This window comes from Etheostoma spectabile, chromosome 11, assembly GCF_008692095.1.
Source record: "Etheostoma spectabile isolate EspeVRDwgs_2016 chromosome 11, UIUC_Espe_1.0, whole genome shotgun sequence".
Classification (NCBI taxonomy): domain Eukaryota; kingdom Metazoa; phylum Chordata; class Actinopteri; order Perciformes; family Percidae; genus Etheostoma; species Etheostoma spectabile.
Genome location: NC_045743.1, coordinates 4,534,114 through 4,553,639, shown reverse-complemented (window position 1 = coordinate 4,553,639; position 19,526 = coordinate 4,534,114). Strand labels below are relative to the sequence as shown.

General features: G+C 38.9%; 2 protein-coding genes and 1 long non-coding RNA gene across 4 annotated transcripts; 1 reads left to right on the top strand and 2 right to left on the bottom strand.

Annotated features, from left to right (window-relative positions):
• Nucleotides 1–1,460: 1,460 nt before the first annotated feature.
• Nucleotides 1,461–8,974, bottom strand: LOC116697819 (uncharacterized). The gene is made up of 3 exons (XR_004334051.1): nt 8,899–8,974; nt 6,962–7,087; nt 1,461–1,896 (listed from the first exon to the last, which is right to left on the bottom strand). It is a non-coding gene; the product is annotated as an uncharacterized LOC116697819 (long non-coding RNA).
• rnaseh2b (ribonuclease H2, subunit B) lies at nt 8,192–13,660 on the top strand. Of its 2 annotated transcripts, XM_032529253.1 has the most exons (11): nt 8,194–8,562; nt 8,919–8,987; nt 9,963–10,070; nt 10,574–10,650; nt 11,689–11,803; nt 11,880–11,944; nt 12,055–12,160; nt 12,394–12,475; nt 12,580–12,625; nt 12,902–12,979; nt 13,494–13,660. In XM_032529253.1, the coding sequence occupies exons 1-11, from the start codon at nt 8,499–8,501 to the stop codon at nt 13,602–13,604; spliced, it is 921 nt and encodes a 306-aa protein (XP_032385144.1). In that variant the 5' UTR covers nt 8,194–8,498; the 3' UTR covers nt 13,605–13,660. The 2 variants fall into 2 exon arrangements, with proteins under 2 accessions (XP_032385145.1, XP_032385144.1); XM_032529254.1 differs by lacking the exon at nt 12,902–12,979 and having other exon boundaries at nt 8,192–8,562.
• A 571-nt stretch (nt 13,661–14,231) lies between these two features.
• c9h13orf42 (chromosome 9 C13orf42 homolog) lies at nt 14,232–18,154 on the bottom strand. The gene is made up of 4 exons (XM_032529268.1): nt 17,109–18,154; nt 16,885–17,029; nt 14,669–15,482; nt 14,232–14,635 (listed from the first exon to the last, which is right to left on the bottom strand). Exons 1-3 carry the CDS (start codon nt 17,520–17,522, stop codon nt 15,238–15,240), a joined length of 804 nt encoding a protein of 267 aa, XP_032385159.1. The 5' UTR covers nt 17,523–18,154; the 3' UTR covers nt 14,232–14,635; nt 14,669–15,237.
• Nucleotides 18,155–19,526: the final 1,372 nt, after the last annotated feature.

Here is a 19,526-nt window from a genome sequence, read left to right as displayed (position 1 = left end):
CAGTGTTGCTTATATTTAGTTTTCAAAGTTAAAACAAGGGAAAAATGGACGACGTTTCGTCTATGCCCTTCTCAGTGTGCCATAGTCCTTCAATTTCATGGCGGAGTCATTTTAATTTTTTGCAACATCTTCTTATATTTATAAGCTAAGTGCAGTGAACCAATCTGTCACCAGAAGACATTTCTTACAGTATGTTATAAAAATGATCGTGTTATTTATAGCATATGTAATTAAAAAAATATCAATCCTTGGAGTTCTACCATGAATCTTGGCTGACCCTTTTCTTCTATTCTTTCTGTGTTATATGGGTCAAACACTGTGAACCCCTGGTCATATAACCTCAAGAAGAGCAGCAGAGTAAGGATCCCTCTCAGGACGAACAGGCAGACATGCATTAGATATCGTATGTGGAGTAAACAAAAACTACAAATCAATGTGTACGTGTATGAAGAACAAGATGTGGAGCACCTGCTTATCGCTAAACGGTTTATCTTTATGTTTGATTCACTCTACAGATTATCTTATTCAGAATGAGTCCAACAGTGAAAGAAGCTTTGATTGCTTCATTACTAAACTAACTAGCAACCAGAACAGAAAACAAGCTTCACAGTACTATCATGACAACGGATTACGTGTAGGAGATTGTGGCGATGACTTAGACCACAAAGAGTACATTTGGAAATAGACTCTAACCCTTGGTTGATACTCATCTGATGAATGATTCGGTGATGTCAGTATCTTTTGCCTCATGAGATATTGTCTAAAAATCTGTATGTGTCAGTGGGAAAAATGAATCAGATTCATGTCAAACTTGTTGACTTCAAAACCTGCATGCTTTCCTCATGTGTCCTCCTCTGGCGTGTATCTGTAGGTTGTTTGCATAAACCCCTTCTTGATTACATCATTCTGCCAATAACCATCAATTTATCAAAGCAGGAATATGTGCATTCTTTCTCTCACACACACACACACACACACACACACACACACACACCACACACACACACACCACACACACACACACACACACACACACACACACACACACACCACACAGCTTGAGGCAGGCTATCCATTCTCATTAGTACCCTGTTGCAGTCGGCTGACGGTAAACTGAGCGTGTGCCAAAGTCATAAACGTACACACCCCTCCCGCCATTACCTCATAATTATGATATCACACAAGTGTCTCATAGTGATGACATCACTACGCCAGATTCACGGTCTTGCCTTTTTTGATTACATTACATTACAATTGGCCAGTACATGCCAAAACCCTTATCCCTGAAAAGCCAAGGACAAAATGCAGACTGTGAGACAGAGCCCAGGCTGGAAAGTAATTACCAATTTTACTGTTAAGATGAAAGCGTCTGTTTTGTCGTCCTGTAATTCTTGTTCACACCCTGAGATAATGGTGTTGGCCAGTAAAGGTCTTGACACACTGTGTATCCATTCATATCCCTATATAAATATTTGCTGACATCCACCATTTCACTTAAAAATGATTGTTTAAAATGCCAATGTGTTTATTGAACATGTGCAAAATCAGCACCGCTTTAATGTGAAGTCCTTCATGAAATCATGGTGAGAGTCGCTTTACTTTAGTGGAAAAATTACAGTTTTGACATGAAAGCATAGATCCATCATTAGAACAATTTCACTAAAAGACTGACTAGTTATTTTATGAAGCAGCTGGGTCAATCCATCTTCTGAGGTAAGTTAAAGGCTACACGCAGGGCTCTCAGCCGTCCGGTACCTGTCACTGCTGTGTAGTCACTCTGCCTCCATCCATACAAACACTTTCATCTTTTTGCCTTTCTGTCTGTCCTCTGCTCTCATCCAGCATCTGCCTTTCTGTTCCAGGAATGATTCTCAGATTATGGAGTGTGAGAGAGGGCTGGAAAAGAAATGAAAATGATTAAAATGCAAATCTGCTTATAAACACACCAAACCTCATGGTAAAATCATTCTGCATTCTTGATAAGAGGCAATGTGCAATATATGATGACAAGTAGTTTGGTATCAAAATCAAAAGTCCTTCAATGTTGAGAATCTCTCTAAATACTGGCAAATGTATTTGTATTTAGAGGGAATATAAAATAACCACAGATGTGTCACATCACATATACTGCAACACGCACATGGGTGCACACAAAGACACTGTGTTCTTGTGTTTCACCCTCCACCTTGTAGATTTATATGGTATGAACATAATGACTTTGCTCCCAAATTACCCCACTATGCCTGTGAAATATCCAGATAATTTTTTAATGGCCTGAGTTGTCGACTGTCTCATTGCGTCGCTCATAAATCTGGGAGTGGAGAAAGCAGCCCTCAGCAGCTCTGGGTCCCCTTTGTGTCTGAAACTGGAGCCCTTCAAAGTGGAATGCTATCAGTGAAGAAGAGGAAACAGTAGGTCCTTGCTCTGTCAGAGAGATTTAGGGATTTTTGAAAGTCCCAGTTGTGGACTACTACTACTGCTACGGCTAGTACTACTAAAAGTGTAAAAGTGTACACAACAGAATCCAGTTGTGCTCCACATTTTAGGTAGGCCTGAAGTTTTACATAACTAGCTCCACATCACAAATTTTACCATCTCTACACATGAAAAACACGAACACCTTCTACCCTTGGACGGTCAGCTTGTGTACGTAAAAATTCAACAATTCTTTTTAAATGAAAAACAGAGAAGAGCAACAAACATGAGCCCTCTCTGAGGATGGACAGACATGAGTTGTATGTACAGTGTAGACAGAAGTAGCAGTAGTAGTATTATCTTATGTAGAATAATTAAATAAATAAATTAAGGAACATATAATAATCAAGTGAACCTAATTTTTTTAAACATTGTATCTATGTATACTTTTACGTATCTATGTATCTTTTCTTTGCCACAAATGACAACAAGGGGATACTGCTAAAGGCTTAAAGAATAAGTTTGTTATTTTATGCATAATGTATTGTATTGGCATTTTTAGCCATAAGTTAGATAAGAATATTGATATCACTCGTTACGAAAAATATGAAGCTCCAGTGGTTGTCGGAATTTTTTGGTACTGATCAAACAAATGAGATACGTGTCAATCAGCAAACTTTAGAGGTGCTGGTAGACAGATTCTTCAACTGTTGGACAGAGTGCTTGTCATTTCCCTCTGTTTCCAGTGTTTGTGCTAAGCTAAGCTAGCTACGTATGGCGGTAGCTATATACTGTACATGAGAGGGGTATCAAGCCATTTAACTGAAAAGGTCTTCACCAAAGTGTCAAACTGTTTCTCTAAACTTAATGTAACAGTAGCACAAGTGGAGAAGTGCCATTAAATTATTTTATTTTTTTAAGCTTTTGAGTTACACCTTTAATTTGCACAATAATAAATACACTGGTGCTTAACCCTTGTGTTGTCTTCCCGTTAACCATGAACTTGCCCTTCCAGGACAAAATTGAATTTCTTTTCTGTTGTTTTTGTCACTTTTTCTTATTTGTCACTTTCTCCATGCTTTTGGTGCTTTTTTTTAAAAAAATCTGATCTGGTTTAATAATAGGTTTTACACTTATTCTTGGAATTTATGGTCAATAAACCTTGTTTATATCAAATTATACATAAGTTTTTAGTTAACAAGGTAGAAATTTTGAATTATTTTGACTAATAGTTAAGATCAGAGGATGTTGAGTGGATCACAGATGGTTGTATGTTTAGTCCGGATACTGTTTTGAAACCATTAAAAAAAGAAAGAAAAAAAGAATTCAAATTCTATCAAACACCCCAAAAATTCAGTGAAAGTAATCATTCATTTTACCTGGAGAATGTTGTATAGAATGATCCATGTTATTTTTGGGCAATTTGGTTGAAAAAAATCTGAGTTTTTCTGATATAAACTACTTAGAAACGGGTCAATTTGACCTGAGGACAACACAAGGGTTAAGAGAAGCGCCGTTATAGTAGCAGTCTCATAACTATCTGGTTCTGGTGCTCTTCCCCTGACATGACCCAACCTTAAAGAGTAGAAGCACAGAGAAGTGGCCTGGAATTCTGGGGTCTCATAAATAAACAAATAAACACATTTGATACACAGACTACTTATTCTAATTACAGCCCTGGACATGTGCTGAGCAGCCTCTAATTTCTCTCTGAGCCGAGAGACTTGCGGAGCCGTCTGCGGCAGACCAGCAGTCGGCAGATGTAATTACCACACCATCTCTTGTCCCTGGTACAGTGAGGGAGAGAGGGACACAGAGAGACAGATTGATCCTAGTAAACAATAATTAGGGTTGGGGATGGTGTATTGTGGGACATCTACTCGGCGGGACAGAGTAAAGAGAGGGAACGAGAAGGATGAGAGGAGACAGGCAAGAATCATGGGCAGATGAAAGCCTCTGGGACAGACCCCCCCTCCCCCCGTCAGCGTTTCAGTTTGAATTTTTAATTATTTGTAGAACTCATTTTTTTGTCTTCATATCTTCAAATTGCTTATTTTGTCCAACCCACAATTGTTGTAACCCCAAATATATTCAATTATCATCATATAAAACCGAAAAGCTGCAACTCATCACATTTGACAAACTGGAATTGGTAAATCTTTGGTATTTTTGCTCGATAAATAACTTGGACATTAAATAACTAGTGATGACTTTTCTGCAAATTGACTCATCAGTTATTTTTGAAAGTCATTTTAGCCCTATAAATTGTGAGCTTTCCAAAACAGATGTGAAAAATACACAATAAAGAGATGCAAGAGATGCACATTTCAGACACCAATTCACGCCTAATTGGGAAACTAATTTGAATTGTTTCACAAAACTGATAAGTCTTGGTAGGACAAAATTCAGTTTTAAACAAAACAAGTTCTGTTAAAATTCAGTGTTCCTCACCAACTTGTGTGCATTTCTGTACATTGTGTTTGTGATGGAGGTCTAACAAACATGTTGAATGTATTTTTATCTCATGAAAACGCTGATGTTTTTGGAAAATCCTAAAACTGATTTGTTTCATCTGTGTTTGCGAGCTTATAGTCTTCTTCTTCTTCTTCCCTGCAATTTATTGGCCCACTGCTACTTCTTTGGGCACATAATCATCACCTGCAATCAGTGGAATAGTGTGAAACCATTGGCAGGAATGTATATTGTGTGACTCACGTCCTAAATGCTTTGCATGAGATGCACACAAAACGGGAACCCACTCATCAAAACATTGTTTGTAGCACTACTTTTGTTCTTTTATAACATCTGACTCCAACATCATAGTCACGCAACAGTAAATCCATAAAACAACAGAATTGTTCTGTGTTGTTTTCTCATGTGGGTCAAACGTTGCTGCCATTTTTTTATCCCTCATCTGTATAATTTGCCTAAACTTGGCATGTAGTTTTCAAGTATAGTACTGGTTGGTACAAATGACAGTTGATGGTTTCTTAATGACAACAAGTGTGAGAGTATGGAGCCCTGGGGCCGCCTACCAGGTTATTCCGGCCATAGCTGGTTTAAACTAAGCTTTATAAGCTTATTTTATATTTTGATATGTTCTGCAAATTTACAACAGCCTTCAGATAAATGTAGTGGAGTAAAAACTAAAATGGTCTTTTAAAGTCTTTTACCTTTAAAATGTACCTTTAAAGTGTACTTAAGTACTGTAGAAAATGGCTATTGTGATTTTTACAAAAGTGTTAAGTAAAAATACATGTATTTTCACATTTTTACACCAAGCATAGTTTATGTTCAAGCCATTATCTGCCTTTAGGGAGTGGGGAATTACCACACACACAAAAACCAGAGGCCTTACACAGAGCAACTGATGCTGGGAATAAGGAGTCACCATCCTGTGGGGTGAAGAGAAATAAGACTTTACGGGAAGGAATATCTCCCCAGTGAGAGGACTGGCAAAGAACATTAAGTAAGTGAGAGTGTGTGTGTGTGTGTGTGTGTGTGTGTGTGTGTGTGTGTGTTGTGTGTGTGTGTTGTGTGTGACATGTGTGCTAAAACTCAGACATCACAAACATGCATGCGGAAATAGCATTTCGGTGATTCTTGCATTCCCGACATTCCTTCCTGTGAATTTCCAGTCAGCGTGAGGCTCACTGTTCCAGAGCTCTGACATCACAAGGGGGTTCCACTCGGCCTTCCACATTCTGCCTCCCACTCTCTCACAATCCCACCCATATTTGGAAGTGAGAGGAAGGGAATCCCAGATGATGACTCAAAGGCTCCGGCTGCCAGTGGGAATTCTCTCCACATCTGTTTTTTGTATGTGTGTGTGTGTGTGTGTGTGTGTGTGTGTGTGTGTGTGTGTGTGTGCATGTTGAGTATTAATGTGTACATTACCTCCTTGAGCTGAAGATCTGCAGGGAATTCAAAATGTGGCTTTAACAGCTGTGTGAAATAACAGCCCATGCCTGTATCTATACAGGAAAAAAGTGGAACCCTTGGTGATGTTATCTTTCTATTTATAACCTGCTTCTCTTGGCAGCCACGGCAGTTAAATATGTGAATATGTATGACATTAGCACTTTTTATTTTCTAAATCATAAAGATAAAGGAGGAAGTGGGCCTTGGTATAATGCGGAGCACATGCTGGTGACATGACAGCTTGAGGCTGAGTCAATATGTAAGTTGTAACCAGTTACCCTGCATTGGACCCACAAATGAGGCCACAGAGATAGATAGGACCATGGAGCAGTTCAATGTGCTCAGCAGAGTGTGACCAACCATCTACCGCCTGCTGGCTGCAAGAAAATCCTACCTCCACAGAGACGTTTATTGGAATCATCCTATTTCTAACAAGAAATAGCAAGCTCAAAAATGAATTACATAGGAAAGAAGAAAGAGCTCAAGGGGAGATAGACAGAACAGACATGGCTTTGGTTGTGTTGACTTTCTCTCTGATGTATGATGGATGAAGATTTGGGTGAGGGTAAAGGGGTCTCTGACTCAGGGTCTACGAAGCCATATCGGGGCCTAAATTTAGACTCACTTTGTTCTCGTCTGCATGCTGGTGACAGAGGACTCGGCTCACTGGGTCTGTCTGTGGTCCAGCATATCAGAAAGGCAGCTGTTGTTCACCCTGGCAGTCAGAAACACAGACGTTCCCTTAAGCAGCCTAAAAAGAAAGAAAGCTTTCATGGAATATTCTGTTTAGCCGCACAGACTGTTGTGTATGTATGATACTCCCGGGACCCATAAAACAAGTAATTCCCAGACAATATCTCACCCACGCTCTCTTTGCCACAGACTACAGCAACATAAATCTAACGGATTTTAAGGAGGAGACATTGTTCAAAGAGTTTAGAGCATGTGTTGTGCAAATCTGTGCAATTGGACCTGCAAGGCAACATTTTCAAATTAACTAAACAAAAAAAGTAAATAAAGTAATACAAGATACAATAAGCTGAAAATGCAGAAAAAAGTGACATGAAAATGAGTATGTTACCCTGAGTAGGGTCTAGCTTTCGTCTAAGTCATGCTGCTCCCCACAGCGACACTGTATTGGCGATAAAAAGCTCAAGTCAACCAGCACACAAATCCCTCCTTTCCTCAAAAAAACAAGCAAATTAAAAACCTGTTAATGGGCTGTGCTGTGGGTGTCTTTAGGAGAGAGGGAAATCAACAGCTCAAGAAAAGCTATACAAACATATTAGAGGGACCCCAAAACAGTCTAACAAATTAATGACACAGCTGTAGTCATCTAATGAGGATGAAAACACAAACAAGCATCCTACACATCCTCACTTGAACATCCACATAAACAGTGCAAGAAGGAGGGACAAAAAAAACAAGTGACTCACTGAAAACCCACTGGGACACACACAGTGTCATATCCTGAGAGAGAGTGTGAGAGATGCCCTCCTCTTACTGAAGGACATATGGACCCCCCGATCTGTTGTTTGCCAGTGTGCCAAAAGACAACTGGTCACCAAACAACCTGCGAGTGACAGCAGAGACCTTTGGCTCTCTGTGAAGACCACCAAACCATACATTTTTGAAATATCAGCCAAGTGAGGAGTGGGGAGGTAAACTGTGTACCACAAACCTCAAATGTAACCACGTAATTGTTATCAAAGCTGTTGAGTGACCTCTAGCGGGGTTACTGAAGAACTGCACGCTAACACGACGTCACCGCGGAAAGTTCCAACTTCATGAAAAAACAGGGTGAACAGGGTGAATTAAAAGTCCAAAACGTGAGCTTTTCTCGCTTAACTGTGAGCATGTTTCAACGCCGGAATATTTATTTGCTTTAAATAACGTGTTTGGTACTGCTTGATTTAAAAAAAAGAAGAAGAAAAGATAAAGACAATGAGACGAAATTGTTTTCTCCTGTGAGACGAACGCAGCAGAAACTGCTCGGAGAGGCGCCTTTTCTGAGCTCATGTTGTTCCACATCCATGATGTTGTCAGGCAAGAAGTAGTCGTCACGCAGTAGGCCGACACTGTTTTTAGCCCGAATAAGCATTCATTTAAGATCAGTATCAAACCACGTCAACATACATCCATTTCGTTAAGCTGAATACAACATGGCTACTAAAAAGAAGCAAACGCCTAATTTACAAAATGATAGTTGGGTTGTCATTGCTGCAGGTAGGTGAAGCAGTTTGAGCTAACTAGCTTGTACGTAGGAAACCACGGCAAAGTGATTAGCTTACTTTAGACCTAGATGACTGTCAGCTATATGCTAGCACGCCCATAACTTTAAGCCACATATCACAGGAAATAACGCGTTATTTCTGTGTTAGCTAGTTATTTACTTTGTTACTACAACGTTAGCTAGTCATTAGTGATTCAATTAGCTAGTGTTAACTTTGCAGAGTTGTTGTCACATTGACTTGCAGCTAGCCAGTGATTATTTCCCACAGTACACAATGATGTTCTCAGTAGATTAGCTACAGCTTTAACATTAGTTAATATGGATCTTACTGTTGTTTTGGTGTCTACAGACTCTGTCATCGATACACAGAAGAACGACAGTGACCCAGCTTTTGTAAGACTGAGGAATCCCTCTACAGGTCTATCCTTTTTTGTTGTTGTTGTCATACATCTATTTAGGGGTGTTATTTAATTATCGTCAGGTCTATAGCTACATTGTAACATTGTCAGAAGATAATGAAACATATCTATTTTAACTTTCCAAACCCCGAGATGACGTCTTCAAGTAACTTGTTTGGTCCAACCATCAGTCAAAAACCACAGTTTACTATCATAGGTTTTGCATGTCAGCAAATATTCACATTTGAGGTGAAAATAATGGAATTTTAAGCATTTCTTTTTATAGATGTATGTAATGATTGGTTGTTCCTGTGGAGTTTTGACCTCTAGTAGTGATATGGAGCTGTGTTTCTCTGAGTTTGTCCCTGTTTTATTTTTCTTGTGCAAATGTTGTAAATGTGAATGCATTTTCTTCCTGTGATTCCCTACCCAGGGGTACTTGTACCCAAGAGGGTGGTTTTGCAGATGCAAAGGGGGGACTTGGAAAGATTGCAAAGTAGCTCAACTAATTTGAAAAAAAATAGAAATGAGATTTGTTTAAAACACCTTATCCACATATTAACATTAAGTCAACAGTAACACCTGAACACGTAGGCTTCATTTGGAACATACATTAGGAATCGAAGGGATACATGAGTTCATCTGACAGGGCTGGGGGTACCTCAAAGCAAAAACTGAGTTAGACCGCGAGGATGGACACAGTGAGCTTTGATAAGTTACACTGGATGTAAACATAACTTGTTTGTTTACAAGAAAACTTCACAGGGCACCTTTTAATCAATGATCAAATTTGTTGCAGATCAATAATGAAAATTACTGTTAGTTGCAGTACTAAGATCACAGTATGAACATAAAGTCGAAATATGACAAAAACATGTGACAAAACATATATAAGACAAAGCCTTTGAGTTTTACCAGCAGTCCAATTCTGTATCTTGTAAACTGCATTTGCAGATGTGGCAGTGAACTCTTTTTTTTTTTTTTTTATCCTGCAGATGCAGCATCTCTGTATATGCTGAGTAGTGGTGATGTACATCTGTTCGAGGTCAAAGCATTTGAAGAGGATTTCCACTCCTGGTTTGTTGGCCAAACTGTACAGAGAGGTTGGTCTCGTTGATCATTACAACTCTGTTTTAAACTCTGAAGCGGCCTAATCTAGTCGCAGACGCTGCTACAGTAGTAGCTCACATTACTTTTACTCCCCATTAGCAGTATTTCTCAGCTGTAGAAGAGTTTTTGCAATTAGCACTTACAGCAGCTTGTGTCAACTAACAGAGCTCCAAAGGAGCCAAATCACCAGTGGAGAAACAGCAGGTGCATTGGTCATAAAAACTGAAAAAAAAATATTTAATGTGTCCAGCAGAACAGTGTCAAGCACAGATGAACATCAAGAAAGAGGAACTGCTTTTAAGTGAAAACTAACCATCAGGTCTGCCATCAACCAACAGGTTGACATAAGACAAACTGGTATAACATCTAATGTCGATTGAAAGTTTAAGTTGTTTGTCATAAAGGTTATGATGTTCATTATGTGCATTTAAATATGTTGAGATACTGCATTTGATCCGGTATTAGTTTTTTACGTTTTTTTTTTTTTTTTAAACAGATGGAAGACTTCTCTATGTAACACCAATGGATCCTCTCTATCTCATTTTGCCCTATTTGATGAAATCTGGCAAAGAGGTAAGAAACTGAAATCTTGACTCCCACTAGACTCTGATTTACAGTGTATTTTTTAAACTTAATATTTTAACTTTATACCTTTTTATAAACATTTTTAAATATACAGGTAATTAAATTGTATTTGGGGGCTCCAGCATGCTAACAATTTAATCTTAATCAGCTGTAGAAGGTTGAAGAGTTAATTTATATATTCATGTTGATTAGTTACTTATCATTTTTTATACTTATCATGAAAGGGCAAGAGTTATTAGATTGTGATGCTTGTGTTTATTGCGACACAGGACTGCATTATCACTGCTTCTTATATAGTCTGACAGCATACTAAATATGTTTACCTCTTTATTCAGCCTCTATTTAAAAAGTCCAAAATATTGCAAAACTATTGTTTGCATGTTATCCATGGCTAAGTAAGATCACTAGATATAGATCTATACATCCAGTACTGATAGGTCCACAATGTGTTTAACTTGGCTTAGCACAAACACGCAAGGCTGGGGAAGTAGCATGCTGAGATGTTGGATACATGTGTTATTAATACACTTTCTGGTTTATGTGTAGGACGTTTTTTTATTATAATTTTTTTTACCAACAACAACATTGGGAGCAACATTTCAAAAGCCCTGTCTTCATAATGATGTTACTAGGTTGCACTGTAAGATTTCTTCTCATAATCAAATTGCCAAGTTGGTAATGGGTTTTCCTGCTCACCTGCTTTTGAGCTGGAGATGCTGTGCAGAAATGGCTCCACGTGTACATCTCCTTCAAGAATGTCTAGTTTTAGATTTAGTTTATGCAAGTCATATAAACAAAGTCCAGCATGTATGTAAGACTGATTTTAATATCGTCAGAAGATGTTAACTGTACTGGAGTCTCAGCAGATGTCATTGCAAACAAAAAATTAAGAGTGGTGGCCATCGCACTATATCAGTTGACACTAGGGCAGCAATATCCTGCCTCTAATATAACCATAGCAGTTTATCAATGTAAACAGAACCTTTATAATCTCTTGTCTAACATGTCATGGCATTTGTTGTTCAGGGGAAGTTCCAGCCTGTGGATCAAGTGGTGGTGGATGAGGAATTCCCAGCTTGCTCAAGGCTGCTGAGCTGCACACGTTCCCTAGCCTTCCTGCACCACATTGCCGAGGAAAAAGGTGATATTTATTTTCAAATCTAATACTGCATATCTCAACTATTGCGTTGTTTAAATGCCGTGTTTCGTACTTCCAGAGGTGGGAAAACAGAAGTTCTATCGATACAATCAAGAGAAGACAATGAATTGGTTGAAGAAAAAGGTACTCTAAAGAGCTCATCACAACTATTTTATATGAAATTCAGCAGTTGGTTTGACTCCAGGGTATTGCATACAGTTTATTTTTTATTTTTTTTATACCTGTTGGTGTAGGTGGAGAGGACAGTCGCTACTCTCAAGGCAAGAAGTATCTCTGTGGGAGAAGGAGTCAAATCCATAACATACATCAGAGTAAAGTCAGAGTCAGACTACCATGAGGGTAAGTTGCTCCAACTTCAGCCCACTTCACTGAAGATAAATCCCATCTTATTTCTGTGTAAAGTTCCAGTCTCACCTTCCTATGAAAAGACAAGCAGCAGATAGGATGTTCACCAATAGATGGCAGTAATATCGCACAGTTTGTATCTATGGGTTATGATCCTGTAACATTTCCCCAATCTCAAACTATAGAAAAGTTAAAGTAGGATTATATTGTTATTGTTTGTTATACAGAGGACTACCTACGCTATGCTCATGGCCTGATATCCCAGTATCTCAGTGAAGACCTGAGCAAAGCCCTGCTCAACCACTTGCAGTAAGTTCAGACATCTAATACTTGCAAGCTCTGATCATTTTTAGTGGGAAGGCAAAGTGGTGATAATGGAGATCAAGCACACAGCTTATAATTCTGCTCCTCAGGTTACCAGAGCTCACAAGCCTAAAGGAGACAGAACCTCCTTCCAAGGTACGTTTGTGTCTCTCTAAGACGTGAGTGAAGTCTATACAGCAAATCTTCTTCCCTTTCTGCATGCTGTCAAAACCACCGTGCATGTTTTCTGTAGTCCTTTGCCTCAGTTAACATTTTTGCATTCGCATTGTGCTTGTGTGTTTTTTAACCTGGGTTCCAAGAGCTTTTTAATCAACAGTGTGACATTCTAGCTCGTAGCGGTGTGTGTCTCAGTGGTAAAAGGTTTCGGTGCTCTTTGTCATAAAAAGCTTGTCTTACTTCCTCATTCGGCAGAAGCGGAAACTTTCAGACAAACCGGTGGAGGCCGGAGAGGACTACACCAAATTCAACAGTGCAGACTTTGTGCGAAAAGTGAGTGCATACGGAGCAGTCTGGCTGAATAGACCAATCAATTGTTGGAGGAATCTGTGGCTTTTATTTATGTCGGGCATGACTAAATAGTCATGACTTTGCTTTCATCTTTTATTTTTTCTTAAGGTTATTTTTTGGGGCTTTTCCTTTAATAGTGTTAGTGACAGTGGATAGACATGAAAGGGGGAGAGAGATGGGGGGATGACATGCAGCAAAGGGCCGCAGGCCGGACTCGTACCCCGACCGCTGCATGACTCGGCGAACATGGGGCGAACGCTCCCACTGGGCGAGCCAGAGGCCGCCCCTCTTTGCTTTCATCTCTGCAATCTTTTTTTGTTGTTGAAGACCTTGAGTGATTGTCAGTGTAGTTCTTGTTTGTTCAATGCTTACTTTAAGCTTTGTCTGCAGAGTATATCGGCCGTTTACATGTTTGAATGATATGTAATGAACTTCCTGCTTTTTCTGTGCAAAGGTGTTATATAGATTTTTTCTTTTCTTCTTTCCCTTATTCTAGCCGCCAAAGAAGATGACTGCAGCTCAGAAATCACTGGCTAAGGTGGACAAGACTGGCATGAAGACTATGTCATCCTTCTTCAGCCCCAAGGCCAAAGCAGAAAAGAAATGAATGTTGTATAGTTTCTGGTTTTGTATGTGAAACATTTGTAATAAAGAAAATGTATTTGACAAATGATTATTTTAAATTATTGTTTGATTGAGAAGGGAAAGGAATAATGGCAAAAAAGTAATTTAGTGTTTGTGTTTTGTAAAGTATTAGCTAAGATATGGCTTTAAGGGCCAGCTTTACCAATAGTGCTTTATACTTTAGAGCAGGGGTCTTCAACGTTTTTCAAGCCAAGGACCCCTTAACTGGAAAAGATACGGATCAGGCACCCCCTAATACATAGTTTAAAAATAGTTGCATATAAAACTGGACCAACATTAACATGTAGTTTATACAGTACATACCTTTTTAAGTGCATAGAATACTAAGCTATTAAAATAATTGTCATGATTTTATAAATCATTTCATGTTAAACATACATATGGCACAGTAATTAATTTGGGATGAGCTGTATCTGTGGGTGGCTCTTAGTGATTACCTTACCTATAGGCCAGTAACCCTATCATATTTGCTAGTATGTTTGATTCCTGTTAAGACATTTTAAATCAAATAAAACCTTTCAAAACTTTAAGAATTTGATGGCTCCCCTGCAATAACTGAGGACCCCCTGTTGAAGATCTCCGTTTTAGAGAATACAATTTTACAAATATCTCAAATCCCAGGCAAATTAATCCAAAAATGTCTGTATGGCAAGATACAAAAAGGCTAAGTCACAAAATGTGTTTTATTTTTATGTAATAGGGTGACTTGACCCTTAATATTTAAGACCATTTTAACTTTGCCAACAGTAAGCCTAATAACCTTGGTTTTGGACTTTTCAGTCAATTCCGCCCTGGGACTTGCCTTAAAGATCTCCTCAATGAAATGAAACAGGCATTCCTGCAGTGCAGAAGTATGTTTATTGCTGTGAAGGACATTGTTGCACTTTACTGTTGGCTTCGATACCTCAATTGAGCACAGTGTCTCTGCAGGTCTGAACCATAAACTCTATACTTAACCCCAGATTTCATACCCATCACACAATTTTATATAACCTAATATAATACTAATTATACTACTAATATTACTCATATATTTCTCTTATTTGATTCATTTCAAAAGCAACATTTGAAAGAAATGCTATTAACAGATGGGTTGGTGAAAGAATTTGTAGTACATACTATGCTGCAAATGTCATCCCAAGTAATCTCACATTTAATGTGGAATCCAATTGATAAATATGAATGAGATATGGATGTTAAATATCCCTGAAACAAATAATACTGGATAAGACTTTCACAGAAGACATTTTGTAGCAAACTAGAGAATGCTGCAAATTGAAAAGCTGACACTTGCTGGCAATAAAAGTTAAATTCTACCAATAATGTATGAAATATGTCAAATATTTTAAGGTTTTTAATTTGTAATTAATATAATTAACACTTTCTAACTAAGTCAAAATGTCTGCTGTGAAAAAAAGGACTTGACGTCATCGGCTGGACAGGTTTTTTTTATTATTAATTTCTTTACATTTGCTTTATTAAAATTCCTTCTAAATATTTAATGTAAGTATTAATTGCCTGGATGGAGTTTTAGCAGAGCATGGTGTATGGCAGCAGAGTGGCAGTGCTGGTGGTTTCAAATGTCTTATCAAGCTTCACTGCTTTTTTAATTTGGGCTTGAAGCGCAGAGTCTGGAATGCACTCTCCACCACTTTGGGCAGATGGATCGGGTTCCTCTGCAGCCGCAGTCTGCTGCTCGTGGACCCGCTCTGGTTTTTCTTCTTTGGGGCGCTTTCATTGGCACACTCATAAACTGCTTTCGGCTTGGAGTCATCTGCGACCCGAGGAACCCGCAGGACCCAGTTAGAGTGGAGGTCGTGTTCTGCCGAGCTGGAGGCCACTGTGGGAGTGAAGAGTAGAGAGCAGTGGAGAACCTGTTGAGGCTAAAAGCTGTAATGTTGAGATCAGTAGCTTTCACTCCTGGACCTTAAGATCCAGAATTATTTTCACTGAAGCAGCGGCCGTTTGAATGAGATTAAGAAGCTGCTGTAGAGAATTAGCTGGCACGAAAGAGCTGGGGTAATGTAGAAAGAAGTATCTTACAAATTATTGCTGATTTTCCCCAATCCTTAACCACACATGACCTTTACCAGTCGATTGTCAAAGTGGTGGAAGGACAGAACAGGAAAAGCTCAGGGGTAATCCATAGCACAAATAATGGCTGCATTCAACTCAGGTGTGCCAGTTCAGCTCTGTGTTGCATGCTGACTTAGTTGGACAAATTGAGCCCTAATTAACATTAATAGTGACACCTGTGCTTTTCTTGCAAAGATGAGGCAAAACGTCTGCTTTTGAAAAATTATTAAGAGCAATTTAACATTTAACAATGCTAGAAAATCCCATTACAAGGTATGGAGATAGTTGCATTAAAGTATCACAAATAAAGGACTTGTGAAAAGTGGCCTTTTATAAGACATTTGTAAACATTAATATGTTGCAGGTTGTGTTTGTGATGAATAGGTTTAAACACCACAAATATATAAGTAATTTTAGCAATAAGTAAATAGGTGAAAACACCGGTGTACCATGGGTGTGTAGAGGCTTTAAGCTCAGTACTTGAGTGAATGTCCATCTCTGACTAGAACCTTAAGTCGAAAATAGCAAGACAGCAAATACTGTTTAGTAAAAGTCTTGCATTTAAATTATTAATAATAGTCAGTAAGTAGTATCTGCAAAACATGCCTAAAGCATTGTTGTCTCTTACTTTGTTGGATTATAGTTGTTGATGCATTAATGTGTAAGCAACGTTTTAAAGCAACAAGTAAAGTAAGATCTAAGTGTATCCACTTTATATACTGGTGGGCAGTTTATTTTGTATGTGCTAATTAATTGTAGTATAAGATGGAAATACCAGAGAAAAGTGCAATTACATCAACTGTATATGATCAAGTAGTTCTCAAGTTCAGTACGGTTACTTAGTACCCCTTATCATCTCTAATCTCAACTGGTGGAAGAAAGATCCATTGGAAAGAAGAACAATAAGTTTACTTGAGTAAATGCTTACCGAAATGGTTACCAAAATGTATATATTGTTGGGGTATAGCCTATATAAATCAATAAGTCATATTTGTATAATCATCATATATTTTGTGTGTAAAATCTTACAATACTTGAGTAAATCTACTTAGCTACTTTACACCATTGTCTAACCCTAAATTAAACAACAGTTTTCAGTGTCAGCTGTGTTTAGTAGGTCCTAAATTCCAGCATCAATACAGTTAAAGAAGATTTCAATCACTCACCTATGAAGTCCACATCTGCGTTTCCATCATCCATGTACTGTTTGCGCAGAGGTTCACTGTCGCAGTCTGCGATCACTGCATCAAAGAACTGCAGAGTGTCCTCCTCGTTGGGGACTGGAGGGGCAGAAGGTTTGGCTCTTGATATCTGTGGTTAAAAAAAATGGGACAACATTTGCCTTTGATATCGCCTGCCACGTGCTCTGGGATGGATGATTTAAGCTTACCAGTTCTTCCTTCGTAGGCCGCGGGGGTGCAGGCTTCTTCTTGGAGGACACTGTGGCCTTGGTGTCATTACTTTTCAAGTCAACTACACTCTTTGTGTATTGCTGTCTCAAAGCCACAAGTGCTTCCAGGTACTCCAGGCAGTTCTGATTCTGCGAGTAAAGCCAAATCCTGTCCTCTTGTCTCTGATAATAGTAAAAGGTCGACTCAATGCTCACTGTGCTTTTGCTCCGTTTCAAAGTTGAGCCCACGGCTGCCTGAGTTTTCTCTCCAACCACAAGCATGGAGGTGCTGCGGACCAGTCTGACAGTGCAGGCTTTGTGGTAGTCCTGCTCGGACCGAAACCCTCCACCACCATCCATCCCTCTGTGTCCGTGATGGTTGGGACGAAACACATTATTAATCTTCCTGAACATTCCTCTAAACGTTGTCTTTCAAGGTTACAGACTTATCCTTAGAATCCTCCTTGTTTGTGAAGCATCTATCCATATTTGTCCCTTCAAACCAGCCAATATTTCTCAGAAAAAACTAACAATGACATTCAAATTTTACAGTCGCTGTCCAGGGTTCTGGAATTGCCAAATGGCTGCTCCCTCATGACGCAAGAGCAAAAGCAGGTCTAAGTCTCTTGTCTAACCGGATCTCAACTCGTCTTTAATGTTATCCGGTGTTGCTAAGCAGCATTGCTGTACCAACGGGTTGGTAACTCTACACTTTGGGCTACCATTACTACTGCAGCGGGCGTGTGTCAGATATCCTGACTCATATGAGACTTGGTAAACAAAATAACAGCAAGCAATCCAAGAACCTCTGGGCCTGTAGTTTCACTGCTTGTGAATGTGAAGCCACCTCGCAATAAAAACTATGTGTGTGTGTATGAGACAATACAGGGGATCTTAGAAAAGAACATATGATAGGTTCAACTGCGAGTGTGTTAAACAAAGCCAATTTTTGAGATTATATGAAAAAGGCTCTAAAGATCAAAATAACTAATTCACTAGTATGAACAACCTGGGAATTGTTACAAACTCCAGACGTTATGTCCTATGTCTAGGTTTCCCCGCCTAATCAATAATGAAACATCTTCTCTCATGTTTCATGGGCTTCTATTGTTGGACTTCCCTGCTGCAAGCAGAGGAAGTCTGAATACAAGAGTCGTAACTGAACTGTGTCATGAACACAAGGGTTCATCCAGAAAAAATCCCGGCCATGAATATAGCCTGAAAGTTTCCATCACTTTCACCAGATAACTGATTTAGACCTCAGCTGTGAAAGAGACAAGCTTCATACAAAGGTTTCTGCCAACAAACACTCATAGACATGTGATTATTGCAAGCAAAACGTTTGAAAGCTTTCGCGTGGGAAAGCACAAACAGGCCTGGTATTGACCAATGGCTAACGGAAATGTCTTCTTGTCACTTCATGCTGTTGAGGCTCTCTGTTGTTTTGTTAGAGATGTTTCTTTTGTCATTCATTTATTTCATTTTTTTATGTGGGGTTTGTCGTTTGTCTTTTGCAGTTTTTTATGTAATACTTTTTCTTTTACATTTCTTGCTAAAAATAAAAAAACAATGATTGAAAAACGGGTAACACTTTACAATAAGGGTACATTAATTAGCATTACTTAATGCATTAATAAGCATTAACTGTTAATTACAGTTAAATAAGGTGTTTAATAAACATTAACAATGCTTATGTTTGTTAATGTTACCTAAGGCGTCTATTTACCATTTGTTAATGCCTTGACTAACTGTTAACAGTTAAATAATGTTTCTATTGAATTGGAAAAGATGTTATAGATGAGACTAGGCGCTCAGTATATGGGTACATTTTATTTTTTAGAACTGAGTACACTACAATAGAATAAAGCTTAATTGGGTATAAAAAGGAAAACTTACTTTCTGTGGGTCCACAAAATCATTCTCCTATTCATCGTCTATTGAGCCGCTCCAGACTTTAGACTTGATGGCATTGAAAGTTTGAGACTTACTTCACTAATTCCTGGCTTTGAGAGAGAGAGTTAGTCTGGCTCCACCCTCCTATGTTCTTACACCCAACTTTCATTTACCTTCAGTACTACGTCTGGGTTTGCGGTATATTCTTGTTTTTTTTCCCCGGCCAAATCTGTAACGGTCCAATAAGTGAACAGAGGGAGGGGCTTAGAACGATGACGTTGAGCGCTAGTTTGAGTTGTGGTTCCGTAATGGCGGTGGAGAAAGATGCAAGCGTATCCATTGGGTCCGTTGTTGCAACGCTGCCAATTATCCAGATGTTAAAGCTCGAGCAAGAATAATCTTTGCTGAGTTTTGTTGGTGGCCATGATGTTGTGGCCCTCCTCCCCACGGGGTTCGGGAAAAGTAAGATTTTCCAGCTCGCTACGTTAGTGGTGAAGGACTTAGCTAAGGAGAACACTAGCAATG